General features: G+C 46.0%; 1 protein-coding gene across 1 annotated transcript in view; it reads right to left on the reverse strand.

The window, feature by feature from the left end:
- Positions 1-1,364: 1,364 nt before the first annotated feature.
- The window catches only part of LOC132835833 (ATP-dependent RNA helicase DDX39A-like), a 38,658-nt gene continuing 12,708 nt past the window's right edge, over positions 1,365-27,314 (reverse strand). The window contains exons 5-11 of the mRNA XM_060854929.1: positions 21,429-21,612; positions 12,757-12,875; positions 8,219-8,350; positions 5,660-5,769; positions 5,381-5,525; positions 4,480-4,627; positions 1,365-1,657 (exon numbers count right to left, since the gene is read on the reverse strand). Of these exons, the coding sequence (XP_060710912.1) occupies positions 1,641-1,657; positions 4,480-4,627; positions 5,381-5,525; positions 5,660-5,769; positions 8,219-8,350; positions 12,757-12,875; positions 21,429-21,612 (855 nt within the window). The 3' untranslated portion in view covers positions 1,365-1,640. The remainder of the gene's footprint in view (positions 1,658-4,479; positions 4,628-5,380; positions 5,526-5,659; positions 5,770-8,218; positions 8,351-12,756; positions 12,876-21,428; positions 21,613-27,314) is intronic.

Genomic DNA, 27,314 nt, shown 5'->3' on the forward strand with positions numbered 1-27,314 from the left:
GAGTGCAACGTGGAAGAGTACCAGTTCACCAGCTAAGGGAGGACGGTCCCTGGTAATCAGCAGGGGGCGGCTTGCTCAGGTTTAACCTGAGGTTTCATGGGGTCCAGAGTAAATGTTGAGGACTCCCAGGGCAATTGCCTCCTGGCTGTATAGCACAGAGCCACCAGGTCTGCTGGGTCTGTCTTGCTAGTTGGCTCGTAGGGATGATGGTGCTGTTTGGAACATTGACGATATCAGGCTGTTGCCTGGCCCGTCTTGTGAGACTGCTCTTCCCCCATGGCCCCAGACGTAAGGACAACTCTGCAGGATGAACAGGGGGGCTGCTTGTGTCAATGAAACCAGTTAGTCCATCCAGTTTCATTCCTACGTTGAGACTTCATGGTGTTTGATACAACTGAGTGGCTGGCCAGGCCGTGTGAGAGACAACCACATTGCTGTGGGTCTACAGTCACATGGAGGCCAGACTAGGTAAGGATGACAGGTTTCCCTCCCTGTAGGACATTACCAGTAATTGACTATTGTTTCATGATCGCTAGTAGATTAATTCCAGATTTAAAAAATTGAATTCAATTTCTAGTATTTGCTATGGTTTGATTCAATTCCAGGTCCCCAGAACATGACTTATCTACAAACCCAGGTTAGTGACAATACTGCTGGCCATCACTTCTCCAATCTCAAGTCAGGATGACGAGTGACTCAAGAGGGGAGTTTGCAGGTGCTGGAGCTCCCTTGTCCTGCCACACCACGCTGATACCATCTTATGGGACCTTGATGGATTTTCTGTCAAGTTTCGCATACATAGTACACACTAAAATAAGTTTCAGTTTGGGCATTGTTTTATTTGGAGCTAATGTAGGTACATATGGAGTTTAAGTGAATATGACGTGCTGCAGATAGGATTCTGGCAGACAAACATGAAGATATGAGAGGGTTTCATCTACACATGGGCAGGTGACAGGTTGGAAGTGAAGGTATTTGACATCTGTGGCTGAAATGTCAGCCACACGGAGGAGTAAGTCACAAGTGTTTGTGGACATTGACGGTGGCAGGCTCATATTTCCATCGAAATGCTCGTGGGGCTTGGAGGCCGATGCTGGGCAGGCCTTAGACAGAAATAGAGAGAGAGCTGGAGGAGTGCAGCTGGTTGTTGCCAGTGTGTGCACAATATGGCCCCCACTCTCTTCACATTACATCTGTGACACCAGCAAAACACAACATTCAACATGTGGAAGGAGAGGGTCATCCAGATCACCTGAAACTACAAACTCCAGGACACAGCTTCATGCCACATAAAGATTCCAAAGCACTCAGGACCCCCAACAATTCCATAAATCACCATGGACGTGCACTGGAGCACACAGGACTTGAGTATTTGAAAACAGATTTATTAACCAACAGACCACCTTTCGGTAAAGACAGGCAGGAAAAGCAATGTACAAACAAATTTAAACAGATTCAATGTTTTATAAAAGCTTCATTTCTTCCACACAAAATTGAAACAATTTTTAAAAACATTTCAACAAAAGGAATTTTAAAAGTCATCTCTCCCCCTTATGTAGGTAAAAGGCATCGCTGATGCCCATCTGTGAACTTCTGTGAATTTCTGTGGGACAGTTCTGTAACCTCACCAAGTGCTGGCTTTATCGGCTTTGTTCAACTAGAAGGGGAAAAAAAACAGACCTGGTCAGGATCTATTTCATCAAACAGAGGGGAAGATCCAAATTATTCTCCAAATCCAGCAAACTCAGGTGAAGCTGTTAATGTGTTGCTACCTGTTTAGTACATTCCCTCAATAAGGTTTGCGAAACAGTAACATGTACTTCGATAACTTAAAAACAAACTGGACAGCTGGAACTCTTGATTACAGCTTCATCAGACAGAACAAAAGCTTCCTCCCTAACCAGCAACGTCACCACTAGGTGTAAACGCTGAATCACTGAGCAGGGATCAGGAACTACAAGGTGAAAGCAGTTTACAGATGCACCGAGCAACAATTATGTTATTGACAAGAGCTGGAATCGGAGCTTCTAACAAAGGCAATGTAACCGTTGTGGTAGACTGAAATCTTTATATGGACCCGACAGAACCAACTGCTAATAGTAATCAAAAGATAAGTTTGGAGAATTCTTCTGTAACAGATTTTGCCAAAAACTGCAGTGTAATTAAGGATAAAGTGATTTTAAATCTGGTATTTTACAACTCAGAGTTAACGAGTAACCTCATCTACTGCAATTGAATTTCATACTCAAATTTAAGAGTTTATAAACCTGACCCCAAAAGAAGGAAGTTAGATTTAAGTGAAGCCAATTATCTAACAATGTGGGGAGAGCTGGCGAAAGCCCATTTGGCAAATAGGCACAAAAAAGGCTGGTAGTGGACTCAGTGGAAAGATGTGCAGAAAGTGAGGGGTGCAGATGCTGCTGGAAATAGTGTGGTGCTGGAGAAACCACCTCCGGTCAGACAGCATCTCAGGAGCAGGAGTGTCGACGTTTTGGGCATAAGCCCTTCATCAGGAAACTGAAGGCGGCCTCAATGGAAATACGTTAAATATTCAAAAATGTAACTGAAGAACCTCACTAAGAAACACACACCCATTGCTTACTCAGGGGGTTAAACTCACCAAGAAACACACACCCATTGCTTACTCAGGGGGTTAAGCGCAGCACAAGATTAGAATGGGCTTTATGAAAGGGCAAGTGTCCCTATCCCAGGGTCAGGAGGGCTGGGTTCAAGCTGTTCAACACATCGATTAGAAAAGTTTTAAAAGGTTATTTGCAAAGCGTAGTAAGCCAAAAGATTGGAGTTTTAGAAACTAACAAAACACCAAAAGGGGAAAAATTAAATGAGTAAACTGGCCAGAAGAGTCAGAATGTATAAACTGGTTTTACAGGTCTATAAAAAGGAGAGTGAGTGAGGTAAACCTTCCTTCGAGAAGAAATCATCAGGTATCTGTCCTTCACACAGGCAAACAAGAGCACAGATCAAAAACCGATCCAAGTAACTGATACCAAAACACCCCAGGAAACTAAAAAGACAACTGGTAAGGAAGGGTGGATCACATGCAATCCAGGGACAGCCAGCCAACTGGATACAAAATTAGCTTGATGGGAGAAAACAGGTTGGTGGTAGAGGGTTGTTGTTCGGGCTGGAAGTCTGTGACCAGCAGTTAGCCACAAGGATCAGTTTGTTTCCCTGTAGAGGAGGCAGCTGAGGGGTGACCTTACAGAAGGTTATAAAGTCATGAGAGGCATAGGTAAGGCAAACAGCAACAATTGTCTCCTCACGGGAAGGAGAGTTCAAAACTAAGGCAGCACGTGAAATAAAAGATTAGTTACGGGAAATGTAAGGTTACAGGCGTGGGATAGGGGTGTGTCTAATGGGATGCTCTTCAAAGGGTCAGTGTGGACTTGATGGGCCAAATGGCATGTTTCCACACTGTAGGGAGTCGATGACAAAGGGCATTGATTTAAGGTGGGGCGGGGGGAGGGACGATTTAAAAGGGACCTGGGGCAACCTTTTCCATACACAGAGTGACGCATATATGAGACAAACAGCCAAGGGAAGTGGTACAGGCGAATACAATTACAAACAGGGAAGACATTTGGACAACTACACAACCAGGAAAGGTTTACTGGGATAATGGGTCAAATACCGGAAAACGAGAAACCTGGTCAGCACGGACGGGTTGGGCCGAACGGTCTGATTCTGTACTGTATGTTACTCGTCAGCAAAGGAAGGGAGAGAGAAACAGGGGGCGAGAGATCAGTCATTAGTACAATGGCACCACTGATTAAAGAAGCCTACACCAAGCACATTTACAGATTGATGATTCAGTTTGAAAGAAGGTATTAATTGTGTCTGTGAATCAGATGTAAGATCCAGCCATTGTGCTGCCAGCCAGCTCAGGGACATGTGACTAATATTGTAACACTCAGCCCAACATCAGATCAGAGTCCGGTCACTATGTGATCACTGTTTTGGCTGTTCTTCCCCGTATTATTAACAGCATCTGCTCCTGTGAATCACTCCTATTGGCCTGGAGTACAGAGGTCAAGGCAGACATTAGAAACAGGCAGGATCTTCCCCTCTTTATTCAAGGGTACCTCCCTGAACACTGTTCATCTTTGGGAAGAAAACAACTCATAACGAGATTAGATTTTCACTGAAACAAATTAGCCACGATAAAGGAAATTGATTCCATTTCTCAATTTAACAAATATTTAAAAACTAACAGTTTTATTCCACTGCTAGCTTTGCCTGCTCCCCAGCTCCATTAGCAAAAGGGTGCTCAATTATTCCACATCACCAGGTTTCAAAATTGTTTCACCTTGTTACATCCCTTCCAGCTCCATCACCCCAGTTATCCAATCACCACCTCACACATACGCACACCCTCCACCATGCACCCTGGAGGAGAGTGTTGTGTTCGAAAGGAAAAGTGTACTGCCATCATGAGAAAACTCAACGCTTGGTACGTACTGTAGGTGGAAATGTCAATTTCATCCGGCAGTTCTGCAACATTGACCTCAAATCGATCCTGAACATCGTTTAGTACTTTCGCGTCTGTTTCATCGGACACAAAGGTAATTGCTAATCCTTTCGTCCCAAACCTACCAGCACGAGCAACCTATTAGCAGAAAGGAGACACAAGGTATTATGAATCTGGTCTGAAGTCTAAAGTAACTTGGCAGGTTTAAACACACATTACCAACTAAGACACAAAAGTCAAAACAGCGCTCCCCTGTACACGCAGGGATTTAACAGAACGATGGAATTTCTGCTGACACTTCCCAGAATATCAAACCTGTGGACCCTAGAAGTAGCGTTCCCAGATATCCACTTCCCAGGCAGTGCTGACAGCTCCTGGTTTTCGTTTGTAGAGCTGCTGTAAAGTGCGACTGTCCAGTGAGGAGAAACCCAGATTAAACTGGATGTCCCCTCAATGAGTCCTTCTGCACAGAACATTAATTCTCCCTCTCAACTCACTGGACTGAACTGTTTTTCTCTCCACAGATGCTGAAGACCTGCTGAGTCTCTCTAGCATTTTCTGTTTTATTAACATTCTTGTGCTCTCCCAAACTGAGAAACCTACAGTTCATATTCTCTTATTCCTGAAAATATCAGGAGGTTAATGGTCAACCATTAATGGGTGCATCAGCCACACTAACACCTCCACCAGAACCCATTAGCCAATCATCCCTTCCCTCTAATACAGTATAGTTAATAAGTGGGAGAAAGCTGGGGCTGAGTGCAATGGAGTAAGAGAACATACAGGGTTTAGGTCCACACTATCTGTTCCGTCAGCATTCAACAAGTTCGAATAGATTTACAATCAGGAACTGGTAAGTAACCCAAGAATTTTACTGAAGAGCAATCTCACCCTGTGCAGGTACGTGTCAGAGTCCTCAGGCATGTCATAGTTGAAAACAATATTCACTCGCTCAATGTCCATACCTCGACCAAACAGATTGGTTGCAACCAAGATACGTCTCTGAAAATCTTTGAACTGCTGATAACGAGACAGCCTAAGAGCGAAAGGTGGAGGAAGGGGTGGAAAAAAGCTTCCTTAAAAGCACATTGATTTGACAAATATTATATGAAAACACCACCAGAATCGTGTGTTAGGATCAAGGGAGTTTTGAAACAATGCCAGTGATACCTTTCTTCCTGTGCCATGCCTCGATGGATAGCGATAGCTGGGAAGTTCTGCTCCACCAGTAGTTGGGCAAGTGCCACACAGCGCTGTACTGACTTCACAAAGATCACCACCTGGAATACAGAAGGCACACCACCATGAAAGGCACATGTCAGCCTTGGGAGACTGCCGGGGGGAGGGGGGTTACTTATTGATCAGACAGCCCCAAGCCCAAACCCCTACTTCCCGAGGTAGCACGGTGGCTCTGTGCACTGCTGCCTCAGTACCAGGGACCTGGGTTCGATTCCAGCCTCAGGTGACTGTCTGTGTGGGTTTCCTCTGGGTGCTCCAGTTTCCTCCCACAATCCAAAGATGTGCAGGTTAGGTGATTGACCAGGGTAAATTGTCCCTATTGTGCAGGTGAGGTGGATTAACTAGGGAAACGGCGGATTACAAGGACTGCTTCCACACTGTGAAATCTAAGAATAAATCTTCATGTTTTCCATTACTATCAATGTCAGACTCACGTTGTAAAGTTGACTGATTTTTCTACCCCTTGAATGTTTTCTTCAAACATGGAAACAAGATTTTGCAATGGTTCCCAAGTGCCAGTTACCACATCCCTAACTAGAGATTGCACACAGCTTTGGTCTCCATACCCAAGGAAGGATATATTTACCCTTCAGAAAGGGTGCAACAGGGCAGCACAGTGGCTCAGCAGTTAGCACAGCTGCCACACAACACCAGGTTTGATGCCAGCCTCAGGGGGCTGTGTGGGGAATTTGCACATTCTCCCCGTGTCTGCGTGGGTTTCCTACAGGTGCTCTGGTTTCATCCCACAGTCCTAAGATGTGCAGGTTAGTGCATTAGCCATAGGAAATGCAGCACTACAGGGATTGGGTGGGTCTGGGTAGGCTACTGTTTGGAGGGTCAGTGTGCACTCAATGGGTTAAATGACCTGCTTCCACACTGTCGGGTCTATGAAATAAAAAAGCAATATACTGCAGATGCTGGACATCTGAAATAAGTACAAAATGCTGGAGAAACTCAATGGGTCTGTGGGCACAGAAACGTTAATGCTTTGAATCTGGAACCTTCCAACTGAAGAGTCAAACCGGACTCAGCATGAACTCTTCGAGGAGAAAGTGAGGTCTGCAGATGCTGGAGATCAGAGCTGAAAATGTGTTGTTGGAAAAGCGCAGCAGGTCAGGCAGCATCCAAGGAGCAGGAGAATTGATGTTTCGGTCATAAGCTCTTCTTCAGGAATCCTGACCTGCTGCGCTTTTCCAGCAACACATTTTCAGCTCAGCATGAACTCTGGTAAGAGAAACAGAGTCCATGCTGACTCCAATGTGACTCTTCAGCTGAACAGTTATTCCACACTTAAAACGTTCATGATGTTTCTTTTTCCACATCCACTGAGTTTCTCCAGCACTTTGTTTTATCGCAGCCTCCATATGGTTGATGTGGTGGTATGTGGGTCATCCGGACTAAAATACACTGAGGGGCTTCCCAATCTGCTCCAAACACAACAAGGTCTGGTCATGTTGCCTTGTACCACCACCCACGTCGATGGGCCGGGGAGCAGGCATTATCCATGAAAGGTAAATGTCATTGCTCGGAGTCTGTTAAAGCAGGAACAGGATTTGGGAAAGTACTGACCACACAGTAACCTTGTGGCATGGTTCTGTGTATGTGGAGTCAGGGGCCAATGGCTGTTGGATGGTAAATTAGCTAAAAGCAGACTAATGGGAGCTGTTCAAATAAGGAGGGGAGAGCAAAGGGAGGCAGAAGGGTCACTGCTGGGAGCACTGACATTCAATGTGTATGAACAATTTGGGCTTGGATTAACTATCCCAATAGAAAAGCTTTCAAATATCACCAAGACTGGTCAGTCAAGGGGCAAAGAATCTTAACAAATATGGTGTAGGAATGACCATATACACTTACAGAACAAACATCACCTACACTTTCAAAGTTAAAAATGCAAGGATTTAAGAGATCTAGATGAGCAAAACATTTGGAGCATCGTGTATTTTGGAGGTTACTTAAACCATGATTGAACAATCTTAAACGAATGGTATCATTTGAAAGGTTCAAAGTTTTACCAGCTGGATTATGGAAATGGTTTCCTCTGGTGGGAGAATGGGGAGATCTGAGCTTGTCCACCTAACGACAATACTGGCAAACAGTTTCTCACGTGGGAATGAAAGTGGGGAGTGCCACTCCCAGAGATAAGTATTGTGGCAGAGATTCACTGACAGTTGTGTGTCAGGTCAGGGATCAATGGTTATGATGTAGTCTAACCATTGCTGAACAGGTTCAAGGGGTTGAATGGCCTACTGTTTCCTATACTGAGGCTGGCCCTAAGACAATTATGGCATGTCTGTTGACCTCTCACAACTCTGCCCCCTTAGCAGCCACCTCAAGTTCAGAGGTCGTACCTACTGGCCTTGGCTATTTGAAAACAGAAGCCACTGCCTTTAAAGTGATGGGACTGCAAACCTGGTAAAGGTTAAACATTACCTGTAACTCTGCACAAAGCTCAAACCTCCACCAGATTCTCATTCAAGAGTGGCTCACCTGATTAAACTCCAGGACGTCAAGTAAATCAAACAGCTTGCGATTCTTCTCATTGTCCTTTAGTTTAACATAGTATTGCTGCAGTCCATGGAGAGTCAGCTTAGTCTCATCATCAACAAAGACCTCCATGGGCTAAACGAGAGAGAAAAACCAGAAAGGGGTGACATTTCAGCAATCACCTGCAGTGCTTTTCGGGACCATTTACCAATATGGATCATGGAGAGCTGTCAGCCCAGCTGGGAACTAACCCACCACCCACAGTACTTCACTGCTTCTGCACGGATTCCGGCCTCAGCCTCAGCGTGGCAACCCTTTCAGTGAGGTCATTACTGTTCATATCAACAACGTCCAGGTATTAGGCACAAGCGTGCATTTCTGTCTCTCTATCCAGCAACCCCCCTGCCGTTTACCCTGAGCTAACAAGTGAAGTGCACGCTGTTTAGACTATTCTAACTGATTCACAGTCAAAGCTCTCCCTTCTGTAACTGACCAGATACTGCACTCAAGATGCTGGCTGGCTAAAGTACTGCAGAAGTTTCACACGCCTTCTATAAGTACTACAGATGCTTACGCAAACAACTCTTCAACCAACACTACCCTCAACAAACATTTCATTCCAGGAGGCATAAATGGGCAGCAATAACTTTCTGGATAACACGAGCCCTTTTGGTGGGACAATTTCAGACATCAACTCAGCAGATTCAGAAATTTCTATCTACCTTCATTAAGCAACTAGATCTTTTCAACTGACGTTCTACAAACAAGTTAAATCAGTGTGAAACTGTCCTCACTAGCTTGGCAACACTGCAAACTACTCCAGACATGGGATCAAAACAAACCACTTGGACCACAGACAGTGCAAGGCAGGGAGACCCAGGGCAGCGAAATAGTGAAATAATTTCAGGCCATCACCAGTATGGGCAACTGACTCCAAAACTCAGTGTGCTGGCTGCACGTCTGATTCCTCTGCAAGTCTCCCTTGGTTGTGTGACTAACTAAGTGCTGTAAACTGGGGATGCACTTTGAGGGATTCAACACTTGGCCTGAAATTAACTGGCTCCGCTCTCAAGTACTTATTTACAGCTAACCCTGCAATGTGCTTCACACACACACAATTACACCGGCACTTGGGGCTTCCAATAACCATACAATCAGCAGACCATTGGAAACTAGAGCCACGTGCCTCTAAAGGGACTGAAAAGTTTAACTAGAGACTTAAAAAGGTTATAAGGGAAGAATTTTTTTTAAAAAGAGCCAGCATTGTTTTATGTTATCTGTCTTTCCCCTACAGTAGTCCTCAACTGAAAGTAACTCTGATCCTGAAACTGCCAATGATTCTATGCACTCTCTAGCATTCCAAAGTGCCTTCAGTACAACAGGCTTTAAGTAGATCCAACAGTGCACGACCATGAACTTTAACATCAATGACCACCCCTGAGAAGCCACAGTATGGTGAGCACTTGGATAGGCAGCAGTTACAGAGTTGAATCCCCACACACTGGGCAATACTGGCCCAGCTAAACCACTCAAACCCTGGCTCCCCAGGGCTAAAGGCCTGCTGCCTTTGGATGGTTCAGGTAATCCCCCTCCCTCCCCCCCACTGCCATGGATGGACATCCCAACCACCGCGCCGTTTCCCACCCACCCCCCCAGGCTTTTAAAGGTAGGTTAATTTAATTCTGTCACAACGTAAGTACAGTATTGTTTGGTACTTGTGGGAGCAGCTGAAGTAATATTTTCTGCACAACCATAACTTAACAACAGCCTTCAACCAACACTGCGGAATATAGCCCGTTTAAATCAAGTACAATACACTAACAGCTCAAGAGCCAAGTTCTCAATGGCCTGCTGTAACACGAAGGCAACAGGTTTGAGAAGCAGCTTCACGTGATTCAGTTTATGATCAGCTGCTGCACTGTCAGTCAACAATCAAACAAGAATTCAACACTGCTACAAGGTTCGGGAGCGAGATTTCTCCGTGAGCCACAATCATCCAACAGCCCTACAGTAATAGTCAGGTTCACACAATGACAGCTACCTGAGAGAGAGCGAGAGTGAGAGCGAGAGAGCGAGAGCGAGCGAGAGAGCGAGACAGGCGAGCAAATGTACCAGGAACTGGACCCCAGGAGTACCAGCACACTCATCCAAGACCAGAATGGGCACCATAGTAATTTAAAATGAAAACACTCAAGAAGAACAGTGATAAAGATTATAACAAGTTGCAGAGGGAGCAGATAGATAGATAAAATTATCAAAACCACAGCAGGTGAAATGTATTCAAAGGTGAGGTGATATTTTTGTGGTGAGAACAATTCCAAATGGGAAAGAGAGACAGGAAGTGGGCTTTATTAAAATCAGGGATATTATGGTAAGTTATAGCCAGGCCACAGTTGTGACAACTTATTTTGTTAAACATTGTTGGCGTGTGAGCATTACTGTCAACAATACCAAAACCTCTGAAGTGTTACAGAGATTTACTGAAACTATCCCAGAGACAAGGGCCTCATTCTAGTAAAGTCTCAAGGAGCTGGGGCTGCTCTTCCTTAAGCCACAGAACAGGAGGTTAAATCAGCAATAAATACTTAACAGTTTTTAAAAGATTAAATAAGAAGAACTGTATCTGAATTGTGCAAGGACAAATTTACAGGGATTGGCAAAAGAGCCAGAGGTGTGGTGAGGAGAGTAGGAAGTTCTGATGATCTGGAAGGCTAACACAAGCAGACTGAGAAGGAATGACACAGTAAGGATATGGGACTAATTACCACAAACTGGGACAGGCACACTGGGCTGACAGCTCTTCTTCTGGGCTGGATCGTTTTATTACTGGACATGGTGCATGGAGGGGTCTAGACTAAATACAACATATTCCACCACAGCCACAAGTCAGCCAAGGAAAGCAGATTCTTTTCTAGGCACTGTAAATGGTTAAGTCCCTGGACCAGTTAGCCAAAGATGTGCTTGAATAGAGTGACCTTTCAAACACACTAACAGCTTTAGAATGAGGCAACTCCAAAACCTGCAACCCCCCCCCCCCCCCCCCCCAAAACAAATCCATCAGCAAAATTAACAATAAAGCTGACAGACTGCTGCTGTTAGACTCTACAGATAAACTAAGGTCGTGCATACATCAAGTCTGGCCTATACACGACTCTGATTTCACACCAACATCATTGACTCTTAACTGCTCTGGAGTTTAATTTGGCTGTAACCATAGGGAATCACAAATGGGCAATAGATGCTGTCTTACCACAGATAACTAGTTAAAACAAGAGTACTATGCCACCAATGTAGCTAGAATCCTGGTTCACTGATCCACAAGTACCAAACAAACTGAAATGGAGCTCATATAAAACCATCGGCACAAAGTTCAGGCTCCCATACCGTAAATACCACGCACACTCACAAACACCCACAACTACCATGCACCGCCATGGGCAGCCTGCCAAACAGCCAGTTCTGGCTCTCAGCAGCATTGAGCTGCTCTGTGGTTTCAAAATGCTTGCAGGGAGTCTGCCAATAGCCGACAGTCACCTTGTTTAGTCTGCTGTATACAAACCATTCCTCAGTAAGAAATGGAACTTTGTAAAGCTGGGTTGAAGATGGAGTCCTCTCGCAGCCATCCCTGACCGTTGCAGGTCTCAAGGTCAGCAGCACAAAGTGTGAACCAGTCCATTGGATAGATAACGTGATTAACCACAAGCGCTTACTGCTTGCGTTGACCACCGCTTGCACCCTAGCGATATGGGGATATCTTCTTCCATTCGACGACAGCAGGGATCACCTCTGAAGGGACTAACACTACATCTCTCCTCAGAGGATCGTTTAAAACCAGGAATTTGACAAATTCTTTAATTGCTTCACCCTGAACACGCTGGTCTTCTGGAGATCGCAGATAATCGGACACTGTGCTAAGGCGCTAAACTACATCATTCTTCACGATCAGGAACGCAATCTTCTGGGCAATGTAGCTAGGAGCTGACTAAGTACAGCGGGAGGGATGTGCTGTGCTAGAATGCTCAATTCTCAGCTAGACCGCGTTTTGGGGAACACAACAGAGGCAGCAGAATGTAGATGTTTATCAGAAGTGGGCTAACGTGACGGCCTTGCCTGCCTACACCCGAAACCGTTGATCTTCCGGAAAACGCAACTAACTGCTTTAGAAAGTTGTGGGAGGTCTGGCTTTACTGTAGCTCTGTGGGTTGGTTCTGAATCTAACTGCGCTCATTATTAACACTGACCCGAACAGGATCGAGTCTACTGCTTCTGATCTGATCTATCGTGAGTATCTCTGGAGCTGGGATGGGGTAAAAGTTGTCACTACCTATGGCTCTGTGGTCTAAACTGCACTAACCACAACTAGCTGGTGAAAACTGCATCTTGCAAAGGTTACAACCGTGTGGTGATGAGCTTCCAGAGGAGCAGTGTGCCGTTCCATTCCATTCCAGACTGGGGTAGGCTTCACTCTTAGGAATGCAAGCACCCTTGATGGTGGCTCATCAAAAACTGGTGGGGTAGTGGTAAGAAAGATGAATAATTACATCCTGCATGAACTTGCGACAGACGGGACGGATCTCCTTGCTTAAGGTGGCGCTGAACATCATAACCTGCTTTTCATGAGGAGTCAAGCGGAAAATATCCTGGACATCCCTGCGCATATCTGTAAAGAAACCAGAACAAAGCTGTCAACACCAGCCGCTGGCTGCGCCAGTACGCTCGACACCAAAGCAACATCAGTGGTTTTTCAGCTAGTCCAGATATTAATGCCAGAGTTTATTCCACATAAACTTGCAAGTTAATGTCAAATGGAGTTGAATAAGGTTACATGAAATACTCCCGGGTTGATGATGTTTCAGTGTTTCTGCTGGTCACAGTTCCACCTGCAGTGTGGGCCTATCTGAGATCAGGAACAGATCTAAATAGCTATTGTCATTCTGCCCACTTTCTTTGTGGTCATTCAATTTAATCAAGGTCAGTCTGAATTTTAACTCTATTCACTTGTATTAAACCCATATTCCTTCAAACCCTCATCACCAAACTTATGACGGGGGGGCTGGGGAGCAGAAGTGGGGGAAGATGTGGAAATGAAGCTCCTTTAGATTTCGATTATGATCTGTGTGCAAAATGCTAGCACACTGGAAATCAGAGGACCCTTAGCCAGCATCTCCAGAGACCCCTGATGGTTTCAGACCACTTACTTACTTAGCTTTTTCAGCTAAGCTGCATACAGAGTCACAGAGATGTACAGCACGGAAACAGACCCTCCGGTCCAACCCGTCCGTGCCGACCAGATATCCCAACCCAATCTAGTCCCACCTGCCAGCACCCGGCCCATATCCCTCCAAACCCTTCCTATTCATATACCCATCCAAATGCCTCTTAAATGTTGCAATTGTACCAGCCTCCACCACTTCCTCTGGCAGCTCATTCCATACACGTACCACCCTCTGCATGAAAAAGTTGCCCCTAGGGTGTCTTTTATATCTTTCCCCTCTCACCCTAAACCTATGCCCTCTAGTTCTGGACTCCCCAACCCCAGCCTATTCATCCTATCCATGATGTTATAAACCTCTGTAAGGCCATCCCTCAGCCTCCAATACTGCAGGGACGAGCTGGACCGAAGGGTCTGTTTCCGTGCTGTACATCTCTGTGACAGGTTGGACGACCTGGCCTTCTTTTCACTGGAGTTTGGAAGTACAAGCTTAAAATAGAAAAGGAGGGCACACAGCACCAACATGAGCACTGGGTTTCAGAACTTGAGCAGCGGCTGCAGACACAGCGGCACAATCGCGAGGCGGAGGCACATTCAGAACGGTCACACCACAGCTGAAGGCACTGAAGGAGGGAATCACCAGGCAGTCAATGAGGAGCCGGCAGTCCCCTGTGCTCCTGCTCATACATCAGCTTGCTGTTCTGAAGCTGCGGCTCCCTTCTGAAGGGAGTGCAAGTCAGAGTTAGGTTTCAGGCAGGACAGGAGGAAATGTGTTTCTGCAGCTGCAGACGGAAGTCCTGGATGGTGGTGCGCCTCTCGTGCTGGGGTCAGGAATGTCACTGAGAAGCTGCAGGACATCCCAAACAGGGAGAGTTGAGAGACAGAGGGTTTGGTACAAATTGGTACCATTGATACAGGCAGAATGAAGGATGAGTATCTTGCATCAAGAATTCAGGGAGCGAGGTAGCACAGTAAGATCTCCAAGATAATCTCAGCATTACCTCTGGTCTCATGTGCTGGTGAGCACAGACATTAGAGGATATGGAAGAATGCTTGGCTCAAGAACTGGCATGGGAGGGAGGGTTTGAGATTTCATTGGGACTATTTCCAGGAAAGGTGGGAGCTCTCTAAGTCAGATGGTCTGCACCTGAACATCATTGTTAGTCCTGATAGGAGGCGCTAAGTCAGTTCAGCAGGGGCAGGGAATACTGCATTAAGTCGATATGGCAGTAGCAGGGAACACTGCATTAGATCAATAGCAACACAGCACAACTTGAAAAAGGAACAAAGGCAGAACGGGTTCAGCTACGTGATATCTTAAGGAAGTACAGCAAAACTGCGTGGCCTCTAATTTAATGCCAGGAGTATTAGAGGCTTCATCGATGAGTGAAAGGTATGGAATGACATGAAATTGAAATTGTGATGCTCTTGCCAGGGGAGGGACAAGACAGACAACTTAACATCACAGGGCATAGGACCTTCACGAAGGATAGGGAAGATGCAAAGATGGAGGTGGTGTTGCATTATTAGTTAGGGAGCCAGTCAGTGCACTTAAGGAGGCATGATACCTTCGAAGGTTCAGCAAATGAGGCTTCAGAGATGGGACTTGGGAATAAGGGGGCAGTCACACTGTTAGGAGTGTATTATAGACATCCAGTCAGCAGATATGTAGTCAATTCACTAAGGCATGCAAACATAACAAGGGTATCTCTATCAAGGGATTTCAACTACTCCAGCATCAGTACCATAGTATAAAGGCTTTAAAGAGGAACATATTTCTGGGAAATGTATGTAGGGGAGCTTTTTATGCCAATGTGCAGATGGCCCTACAAGTGTTTGAGGTTATTTGGGTGGGGGGGTGGGGGGAGTGAAAAGGAATTTTGCCCCCTCCTCGTCTCACACTCTACCTCTGACCCAGTCCATGTTAATAATGATCACAACCCTACCTATCCAGCAGGTTCCTATAATCTGTCTCTTCTCTACCTCCTCCTCACTACTTAGGGGTCAGCTTCCTTCAAATCTCTGTGCTATTATGTTCTTCCTTGTGAACCTGTCATCAAACTTGATTTCTTCATCCATTACTGAAAGATTATGGGTCCAGTAGAGATTGTTGGAGGCATCAGGAACACACCCTGCATTATCCTTACCGATTCCTATCCCCAAACTAAATCCCGATTTATAATCAATATTCACCACTACCGTCCGGAAAATCATCCATCGATTCTTTCTGCTTATTCATCAGTTCTCAATCCGTGCTCATTAATGTATTACCCCCACCCCACCCCCCATCATGTACAACCATCTCATCTGGCATCAGTTCATTCTCTGAAAATCTAAATATGCTCTTTTCCCGACATTGCTAGTTTCCTTCTCAAAATAAAATCAAATGGTTTTGTCAAACTAATTCCTTTTTCATCACCCCACGTCGATTTGTCTCATTAGATTTCTTACTATGGCAGCAGTAACAGGTTACAGCAATGTTCAGACGATCAGCTCCAAGCTAACTGGCGTCCAATTCTGCCTGCTCAAATAGCAATGCTGCTTGTGTTAGCTTCCAAACCACAGGCACACTTTTTGGAATCCCAGGAATTCTGGAAGCTCAAAGCCGATGCATTCAATATCTTGGGAGTCAGGTCCAAGAGGTGGCAGCTATTAATCTCATGAGAAGTTTTTCCATGCCTCCACTACTTCAATATTATTTGCTTTTACCCCCTCAATCTTATTAAAGAGTTGTCACCCCACAATCCTCTACACATTCGCTGTGAAAACTGAAATATACTGGTCAACTTCTCACTTTCCTCTTTCTCTATATACTTAAAAAAACAGATAACAATATTTTTCCTGTTTCTTGCCAGTTTACTTTAATCCAATTTTCTCCCACTTCAACAATATTTTGCCCACCTCGTTAAAATCCCTTGCAGTCAGTTCTTCTCATACGATGGTTGCATTTCTATGCAAGCCATTATGGAAAAATTGTGCTTTAGAAACTAGCGGTTAAAAAGTGTTGGCACTATAATAATATTACAACCAAGACACATTTCAAACGTTCATGCTGTAGTAACAACATCCCCGGTTTGTCAATAGCATTACGGTGAACCTGCATTGACAAAATGTGCGTCATAACAAAACGCGCTGGGTTGGTTTTAGAATACCAAGCTTCACTTGGACTAACATTCCCCTAAACTGACAGAGTTAAATTTGTATGCCTGCACTAGTTCATTCTTGAAGGAAATGTACATTAATTGAGAATGTTTTTACAGCATGTTTACAATAGCTCACCTACCAAACTCTCAATTTAATTTCCCAATCCATCTCAATCACTGCCATAATGAATAGATTTACTAACTAGTGGATAGGATCTATTTATATTTAGAAAATAATGAGCTTATCAGTGATACGCAACATGGTTTTGTGTGGGGGAGATCGTGCCTTACCAACTTAATAGAGTTTTCAAGGAAGTGACCAAGTTGATGGATGAAGGAAGGGCTGTTGGTGTCATATACATGGACTTTAGTAAGGTGTTTGATAAGGTTCCCCATGGTCGACTAATGGAGAAAGTGAAGTTACGTGGTGTGCAGGGTGTTCTAGCTGGGTGGATAAAGAACTGGTTGAGCAACAGGAGACAGAGAGTAGTAGTTGAAAGGAGAAAGGTGCCCAGTGGTGTGCCACAGGGATCAGTGCTGGGGCCACTATTGTTTGTAATATACATAAATGATCTAGAAGAGGGCACTTAGTCCATAACACAAATACAAGCTATCTATTGATTCGCCTCTAACCACTCTGGTCAACACCTCCTCCAAATAATTCTAGAAAATAATTTTCCTTTTATGAAGCCACGTTGATTCTGCTTGAATAGATTATGATGTTTTTTGTTGTTCTTCCGATTTTATTTTGTCCATTCTTTAAATTTTCTTTCACTTTTTGCCTGGTTTACATCCTTTCATTAAATCGAGCTTGGGTAATTGAGTGAGAATGGACCGATCTTTTGTCCCGAACATACTGGCTGAGCACCACTGGCTACAACATCTGGTGTCCCAGCTCTCAAGTACAGTGCAGCTAGGTCCAATTAGTAGAGTAGTTGGTTTGCAAACTGTCTGTGATCACGGATCTCGCTTCAGATGGTTGTACATTCAACCACACAGGAAGAGGAGGGAATGAAAGGGATTAGTCTGTGAAGAGGGACAAGGAACTTCCCTGGTATTCCAGCATCAGTCGCCCAAGGTAATCAGGCCAACTACAGCTGCAGAGGAATGGCAATTCATTCACCCAATCCAGGAACTAAAGCAGAACTCATGATTACGGTGATATAATGCATTTACATTTCAATGCAAGAGGTAAGGCTGATGAACTCAGGGCGTGGATAGGCATGTGGGACTTGGATAGTATAGCCATTACAGAAACATGGCTGAGGGAGAGACAGGACTGGCAGCTTAATGTGCTTTAGCCAGGACAGAAATGGTGGAAGGAGTTGCAGCATTTTTGATTAATGCAAGTATCACAGCAGTAATCAGATGAAATAACCGAGGGATCATCCAGGGAGGGTGAGTGGGTGGAGCTTGGAAATAAGGAGGGGAATAGTGACAGTATTGGATTTAGAGGGGGTGGAATTGGTGAAGTCTGTTCAGGAAACTTTCCTCAAGCAGTACATAGAGGGTCCTACTCGAGAAGGGGCAAAACCCAGACTACCCTAGGGAAATAGGGTCGGACAGGTGACTGGGGTGACAGTGGGAGAGAACTTTAGAACCAGTGACCATCGTTCTATTCATTTTAATATAGAAATGGAGGGGGACAAAACTGGCCCACGGGTTCAAGTCCTAAACTGGAGTAAGGCAAATGTTGGTGAAATTAGGGAGGAGCTTGCAGGGGGTGGTTTGGAGAGGTTTGTTTGCAGGAAAAAAGGACCTCTGGCAAGAAGGAGGTCTTTAAAAGTGAGGTAGGTGCAGTCAAGGTGGATATGTTCCTGTGAGGGTGAAGGGCAAGTTTGGCAGGAATAGGGAACCCTGGATAACAAGTGATATTGAGGCTTTGACCAGAAAAAAGGTGGTATGGTTCATGTACAGACAGCTGGGATCAAAGGAATCCCTGGAGGTATATTGGGATCCAGGAGTTTATTGTAAGGAAGAAATCAGGAGGGTGAAAAGGGGGCAGGAGATAGCCTTGACTGAGAAGGTTAGGGTGAATCCAAAGTATATTAGAGAGAAAAAAAATAACTGGAGAGAGAATAGGACCCCTCAAGGACCAAAGTGGTCATGTATGTGTGGAACCGCAGGAGATGGGTGAGGTTCTTAATGAACACTTGGGAAAGTTAATAGTGATATCTTGTGGACAGTCCATATCACAGTCGAGGCGGTGTTGGACGTATCAGAATGTATGAAGGTGGATAAATCACCTGGTCCTGACAAGATATTTCCAAGAACACAGAAAGAGGCCAGAGAAGAAATTGTGGGGGTCCTGAGTGATATTTCTGCATCATCAGTAGCCACGGGTGAGGTCCCAGAAGACTGGAGGGTAGCAAGTGTTGTGCCCTTATTCAAGGGAACCTGGGAACGATAGACCAATAAGCCTAACATCTGTGGTAGTAGGTAAGTCACTGAAGAAGATTCTGAGGGATAAGATATACTTGCATTTGGAAAGACAGCGTTTGATTAGGAGTAGTCAGCATGGCTTTGTGGTGGGAGATCATACCTCACAAATTTGTTCACGTTCTTTGATGAAGTGACCAGGAAGGTTGGCGAGGGCAGGGTGGTGGATGTAGTCTCTATGGATTTCAGTCAGGCCTTTGATAAGGTTCCACATGGCAGGCTGCTCTGGAAGGTCAGATCACATGGAACCCAGGAGGAGCTGGCAGATTGGATACACAATTGGCTTGGATTCTTTGAAGAAGTGACAAGTAGGTTAGACCAGGGAAACCCAGTGGATGTGGTCTATCTAGACTTCCAAAAGGCCTTTGATAAGGTGCCACACGGGAAGCTGCTGAGCAAGGTGAGGGCCCATGGTGTTCAAGGTGAGCTGCTGGGATGGTTTGAGGATTGGCTGTCTGACAGAAGGCAGAGAGTTGGGATAAAAGGTTCTTTTTTGGAATGGCAGCCGGTGACGAGCGGTGTCCCGCAGGGTTCAGTGTTGGGGCCACAGCTGTTCACATTATATATTAATGATCTGGATGAAGGGACTGGGGGCATTCTAGCGAAGTTTGCCGATGATACGAAGTTAGGTGGACAGGCAGGTAGTACTGAGGAAGTGGGGAGGCTGCAGAAGGATCTAGACAGTTTGGGAGAGTGGTCCAGGAAATGGCTGATGGAATTCAACGTGAGCAAATGCGAGGTCTTGCACTTTGGAAAAAAGAATACAAGCATAGACTACTTTCTAAACGGTGAGAAAATTTGTAAAGTCAAAGTACAAAGGGATCATGGAGTGCTAGTCGAGGATTCTCTAAAGGTCAACATGCAGGTTGAGTCCGTGATTAAGAAAGCGAATGCAATGTTGTCATTTATCTCAAGAGGGTTGGAATATAAAAGCACCGTTGTGCTACTGAGACTTTATAAAGCTCTGGTTAGGCCCCATTTGGAGTACTGTGTCTAGTTTTGGTCCCCACACCTCAAGGAGGACATACTGGCACTGGAACGTGTCCAGCGGAGATTCACACGGATGATCCCTGGAATGGTAGGTCTAATATACGAGCAACGGCTGAGGATCCTGGGATTGTATTCATTGGAGTTTAGAAGATTAAGGGGAGATCTAATAGAAACTTACAAGATAACACAGGGCTTGGAAAGGGTGGATGCTAGGAAATTGTTTCCGTTAGGCGAGGAGACTAGGACCCGTGGACACAGCCTTAGAATTAGAGGGGGTCAATTCAGAACAGAAATGCGGAGACATTTCTTCAGCCAGAGAGTGGTGGGCCTGTGGAATTCATTGCTGCAGAGTGTAGTGGAGGCCGGGAGAATGTACAAAGCATGATTAGTAAGTTTGATGACACTTGGGTGTGCGGTATCATGGACAGTGAGGAAGGTTATCAGAAATTGCAGCAGGACCTTGATCAGCTGGGGAAGTGGGCCGAGAAATGGTAAATGGAGTTTAATATAGATAAGTGTGAGGTCTTGCACTTTGGAAAGTCAAATCAAGGTCGGAGTTTCATGGTGAACAGTAGGGTCTTAAGGAGTGGAGTAGAACTGAGGGACCTTGGAGTCCAGGTGCACGGTTCTCTGAAAGTGGAGTCCCAGGCAGACCGGGCAGTGAAGGTGGCTTTTGACACACTGGCCTTCATCAGTCAGGGTACGGAGTATAAAAGTTGGGAGGTTCTGTTGCAGTTAGACAGTACGCTGGTGAGGTCGCATTTGGGACTAATGTGTTCTAGTTTGGTCACCTTGGTATAGGAAGTTTGTTATTAAACTGGAAAGAGTACAGAAGGAATTTTCCACAGATGTTGCCAAGATTCAATGATCTGAGTTATAGGGAGAGGTTGGACAAGCTAGGACATTTCTCCTTAGTGTTTGAGATTGAGGTGGGGGGGGGGGATCTTCTAGAAGTGTATAAGGTCATGAGAAGCCTGGGTGGAGTGAACACACTCAGTCTTTTTCCCAGGGTTGGGGGAGCGAGGACTAGAGGGCATCAGTTTAAGGTGAGAGGGGAAGAATAAAAGGGAACCTGAGGGGCAACTTTTTTTACACAGAGGGTGGTACCCATGTGGAATGAGCTGCCAGATACATGGATAGGAAAGGATGAAGGGTATGGGCCAAGTGCAGGGAGATGGGGTTAACATGATGGACGTCTTGGTCGGCATGGACCAGTATGGGCTGAAGGGCCTGTCTCTGTGTAGGACTCCACTACAAACTGCAATGCTCTGTTCTGTCCTTAAGTGATTTGCAACCATGGACGTTAAAATAGCCAAACCTGGTCCCCAGTTAGAATCGGAGGACAGACCCAGTCAGTCAGTCTAAGACACTTATTAAAAGGAAAATCCTAACTCTTAAAAAAAATCTAGTCGAAAAACAGTCCACTAACCAAGCTGCTCCAGCATCTTGTCACACTCATCTAAGACAAAGTGTTTGACGTATTTGAGATTGAGTGACTTGTTACGCGTCAGGGCCTGGATGCGCCCCGGAGTTCCCACAACAATATGAGGGCAATTCTTCTTCAGGATGTCTTCGTCCTTTTTGATTGACAAGCCCCCAAAGAATACAGCTGCCTGTTTAAAACAAAACAAAAACAACAGGGGTGCATTTAGAGGGCTACCTGTGAAAGTACACACCTTGGGGATGGAACAGGGAGAGGCGAACCGGCAGAGTTACAAACTTGTTGTAAACATGGCTTAACATCTCTTTCTTTACCTTGAAGATAATTTAAACCAAAGGGTAACAGCAACAGCATCAACACATCATAATCCAGTAAATGAAAAGGAACAAACTTAACCAGAGGATACCAGTGTTGAATAAATATTCAGTATGTATCAATAGGGGTTATTTGGGAAATTTGTACAAAGCCACACCAAAAATACAGGGCTGATCAAAGGCTTTCTTAAGGAGTCAGTGGAAGACTGGAAATATTGAGCTTACCTCTTTCGGAATAAGGATTGTGCCAGTGGCAGTGACCACCTAGTAGCAGAGATAAAATGCATCCTAGGTAGCTGAGGGAACAAAGAGTGGGAATAGCAGATGCACCTATCACAACCTTTAACCATGCTCTGAGGTGAGAGCTGAGTCAGAGTACTGGAAGGTAGTAAATATTATACCCAGGTTACAAAAAAAGGAAGGAGTCAGTCTGCCATCTATAGGCCAGTCTGCCTAATTTCAATGGCTGGCGGATTTTTGTACAGACTATAATCTGTGGGGGGGAGCGGGCCGGGGGAGGGAGGAAGACAAAGGACACACTCCAAAACTTTCAAAAAAAGAAAACAACTCCAAATAAAGTCAGGACCTTGGTCCAACTGACCAGCTACTAATCTGAGGATTGCTGCAATCAACTGGATAACATCAGTGACAAAACGCAAGAGAAAAACAGTTAAGAATCCCACCGCCCATTCTCGCCCTGCCCTCCGCCGCCCATTCTCGTCCTGCCCTCCGCCGCCCATTCTCGCCCTACCCCCCGCCGCCCAATCTCGCCCTACCCTCCGCCGCCCATTCTCGCCCTACCCCCCGCCGCCCATTCTCGCCCTACCCCCCGCCGCCCATTCTCGCCCTACCCCCCGCCGCCCATTCTCGCCCTCCCCCCCTCCGCCCATTCTCGCCCTGCCCCCCGCCGCCCATTCTCGCCCTGCCCTCCGCCGCCCATTCTCGCCCTGCCCTCCGCCGCCCAATCTCGCCCTGCCCTCCGCCGCCCAATCTCGCCCTGCCCTCCGCCGCCCAATCTCGCCCTGCCCCCCGCCGCCCATTCTCGCCCTGCCCTCCGCCGCCCATTCTCGCCCTGCCCTCCGCCGCCCATTCTCGCCCTACCCTCCGCCGCCCATTCTCGCCCTACCCTCCGCCGCCCAATCTCACCCTCCAAAACTACCTGAAGGAGCATCGTTCCGAAAGCTAGTGCTTCCAAATAAACCTGTTGGACTATAACCTGGTGTTGTATCATTTTTAACTTTGTCCACCCCAGTCCAACACTGGTATCGCCAAATCAAGAAAAAAGACGGAGGAAAGTAACTTCCTATCACATCTCTTTGGTTTGGACTTTGATCTTTGATATCTGAGCTCTCCCTACATATACGTTATTGGGGGCTATAGTACAATCCCATCAAAGTGATCTTCCCCTTATTTCTCAGTTCCAACCATATAACTTCATTGGACCATCCCTCAGGAATACCTTAAATACAACCATAATTTTGTCCCTAATCAAAAATGCCATTTCCCTCCTCTCTCTCTCCTCCCTTTCTATTCTTCCTGTAACAACTATACCACAGAACAGAGAGCTGCCCCTCCCTCATGTTTCTAGAATAACTGTAATATCCCAGAGCCACATTCCCATCTTGCTAAGTTTGTCTGCCTCACCAGTCAGGTCTTGGGTCTATAGCTTCCTACGTTCTGTCTCCCTCCCCCTTTGAATAAGGCCATTATATTTGCATTTTTCCAATCCACTGGAATCTTTCCTGCATCCAGGGAATTTTGAAATATTAGAACCCATGGATCCAATATTTCTGCAGTCATTTCATTAAAGACTCTAGGATGTAGACCATCAGGCCCTGCCTGCCTTCAATCCCAATAGTTTTCACAGTACACGTTCCATAGAGATGATGATCAGTGACAGACACAGACCGTACAGTCCACAGGTTTCTGACAAGCAACAAACACCAAACTATACTATTCCTATTTTCCTGTACTCTGCCCATAGGCTACGATTTCTTGGCATTTTAAACGCTACCTAAAAGTTGCAGCAGCACATGCCTCCATCACCCTTTCATTGGATATCTCTACCATCCTGGGTGAAAAATTATTTGCCTCATTCTCTCTAAAGCACTTACCTGTCACCATAAATTACGTGCCCTCTGGTTTTAGACATTTCAGGATAGGACTGTCACCATTATCCTCTTCAGGCCTCTCAATTTTGCAGACCTCAAATCAGGTCACTCCGCAGTCTCCTCTGGTCAGAGTTAAACTGGCATAACTGAGAATTCCCATCCTGGCAAATCTCCTCTGCACCCTCCTCAGTGCAGGCACATCCTTCTGACAGTGAGACAACCAGAATAGCGCACACACTATTCCAACCAAGCTTTTAGAAAGTTGGAACAAGAATTCCTGGCCCTGGTTAATGAAAGCAAGCGGTGAACAGCAGAAGTCCTTGGCAGATTTTTGCTGGGGGAGGGTGGAATTCTAAGTGTTCGGCCACAGGGCGATGGTTGGGTTTTTCAGTGCGGGTGTCCCAGAGATGTTCTCTCTAACATTCCGCAAGTTGGTGTCCCATCGAGGGGGTGAGGTAAATCTCTGTCAGATGTGGAAGGATCCTTTGGGGCCTCGGGTGGGGTTGGGGGAGGTGGTGGTGTGTGGGCGCAAATTTGACATGTCTTGCGGTGGCAAGGGAAGGTGCCGGATGTGGAAGCTGGGTTGGTGGGGGCACATGGATTTAACGAGGGAATCGCAAAGGGAACGGTCTCTTGTGGAACGCTGAAAGGGGTGGGGAGGGAGATATCTCTCTGGTGGCAGGGTCTGGCTGTAGCTGGCAGAAGATGATGTGTTGAAGCAGGAGGTTGGAGCAGTGGAAGGTGAGACCGAAGGCGGTGGGAGTGGGTCTGTCCTTGTTGCAGTTGGAAGGGTGGGGGGTACAAGGGTAGATGCACAGGAGGGCATTGTTCACCACACTGGAGGGAAATTGCAGTCCATGAAGTAGGAGGCCATCTGGGATGTTCTGGAGTGGAACAGGCCCTCATGGGAGGTGGAGGAATTGGGAGTAATGGACAGCGTTTTTTTTAAACAGAGGGTGGGGGGGGGCTGCCCAGATAGCTGTGGGAGTCAGTGGGCTTGAAGTAGATGCCCATGTTGGGTCGGTCGCCAGAAATGGAGACGGAGAGGTCCAGGAAGGGGAGGGAGGTGTCTGAGGTGGTCCAGGTGAACTTGAGGTCAGGTTGGAAGGTGTTCATGAAGTTAATGAACTATTCAACTTCCTCGTGGGAGCACGGGAAAAAGGTGGGGAATACTGCCGGTGTAACAGCCGAAGATGGGCTGCTCCATGTACCCAAAGAGGCAGGCATAGCTGGGGCCCATGGCAACCTCTTTGGTTTGCAGGAAGTGGGAGATTCGACGGACAAATTGTTGAGTGCGAGGACCAGTTCAGCCAATTGAATGAGTGTGTTGGTGAAAGGGTAGTGGTGGGGACGACCAGAGAGGATAAAACGGAGGGCTTGGAGGCTTTCGTCATGGTGGATGGCCATGTACAGGGACTGGGTGGTCCATGGTGAAGTTAAGGCACAGGGAGCCGGGGAAACAAAAGCCATTGAAGGTAGTGGTGGGCATGGGTGGTATCCTGAATGTATATGGGAAGTTCCTAGGCCAAGGGGCACAGGACTGTGTCAAGGTAAGTAGAGATAAGTTCACACTGACCAGGGTTAAATTCTACCTGCCATTGCTCTGCTCCAAGTCAGGCAGTCACCTGAGACCATCCTCCTCACTATCCACACCAATCTGAGTATCTGCAAACTTACTCATCATCCCTTCCGTATGTACACCAAAATCAAAAAAACGTCCCTAACACATAGCAAGTGTCCCAATATCACGTCATTGGTCAATAATAAAATCATCCCTCCATCATCACCCTTTGCCTCCGATCTGCTGGCTATTTCTGATTAATGCTCGCTTTTCTGAGTGTTGACTAATCCAGTCCTTCACCATTTTCTCCAGTAATCTCCCCAAGCACTGATGTGACACGAACTGGTCTGTGGTCATCTCGTCCATCCCTGCTATCCTTGTTGAACAAAGGAGCCACAACAGTGACCCTTCAGTCATGCTGGCTGCTGGTGAAAGGGGCACAAGATATGAATGTCTCTGTCAGGGCGCCAATCTCCTCCCTTACCTCCCTCCCATAACAGCCTGGGATACATTTTATCAGGCCCTGAAAATTCATGCAGCTTTATGCCTGCCAACACGAACCTCACCTCCTCCTCATTAAGTCTCTATACTCCCAACAAAATCTCCAGCTACAATATTTTATTCACAAAGACAACAGACAGAGAAACATTCTTGGATGGTCATGCACAGTATGCCCCTTGGTCTTGAAATAAGACCTCTTTCTCTAGTAATGCTTTTGCTCTGAACATAATCAAAATGCCTTGGATTTTCCTTCAACCTTTCTGCCTAAATGTTTTGTGCTGCCTCTTGTGCCCTAATTTCTTTTTTGAGCACCACCTACACACACACACACTGCACTCCTGAATGGCCTCAGCCTTTAATACCCTGTCCTTAACGTAAGGATGAGTTGCACCTAAACTGAAGGGGGCATCCACTGGCGAGGAGGTTTGCTAATGCCACTCAGGAGGGTTTACACTGGTGCTGCAGGGTGGCAGGAACCAGAGCAGTAGGTCAGCCAGTAAGTGATGGAGGAGGGGTCAGAGACAAGGCTTGTAAGACTAACAGAAAAACCGATCGGGTGAAGTTACTGAACACAGCAGGACTGGCTGTCTGAGGGTTATTTGTTTTAACACCAGGTGTAAGACAGATAAGGTCAATGACCGCAGAGCTTGGACGAAGCCATATGAATGCTGCAGCTGTTACTGAGACATGGTTGAGACAGGGATAAGACTAGCATCTAATGTTTTGGGATTTAGGTTTCTCAGATGAGAAAGGACATGGAAGAGGTTGAGGGAAGTTGCATTACCGAAAAAGGGAGAATACCACGGCTTGTACTGCAGGAGGACACCGTAGGTGAGGTCCCTCATGACCATCTTTTGTGAACATAGATGCAAAGTGAAGACATTGTGGTGATGAGTCTCAGGAGGGGTATGTCAATATAAAAAAAAGTGGTGTTTGGTGCTTTGAAAAGCACCAAGGTAGACATGTCTCCAGGATCGGATGGGATCTATTCCAGAATACTGAGATACAGTGAGGAAATTGCTGGAGCCCTGCATGAAATCTTTGTATTCTGTTTAGTCACAGGAGAGGTCCCAGAGGACTGGACAATAGCCAGTGTTGTTCCTTTGTTTAAGAGGAATAATGGGATAATCCAGGAAAGTATACCCTGGTGAGAATTAAGTCAGTGGTAGGGAAATTATTGGAGAAGATCTTTAGGGATATGATTTACTCATTTGGAAAAATATGGACTTAATAACGATAGGCAACATGGCTTTGTGTGGGGAAAATCATGTCTCAAACGTGATTGAGTGTTTTAAGGAAGTGACAAAGATGAATAATGAGGGCAGGGCAGTAGATGTTATCTGTATGGACCTGAGCAAAGCCTTTAACATGGTCACCCATGACATGC

The sequence above is a fragment of the Hemiscyllium ocellatum genome, chromosome 45, assembly GCF_020745735.1.
Source record: "Hemiscyllium ocellatum isolate sHemOce1 chromosome 45, sHemOce1.pat.X.cur, whole genome shotgun sequence".
In the NCBI taxonomy this organism is placed as follows: Eukaryota; Metazoa; Chordata; class Chondrichthyes; order Orectolobiformes; family Hemiscylliidae; genus Hemiscyllium; species Hemiscyllium ocellatum.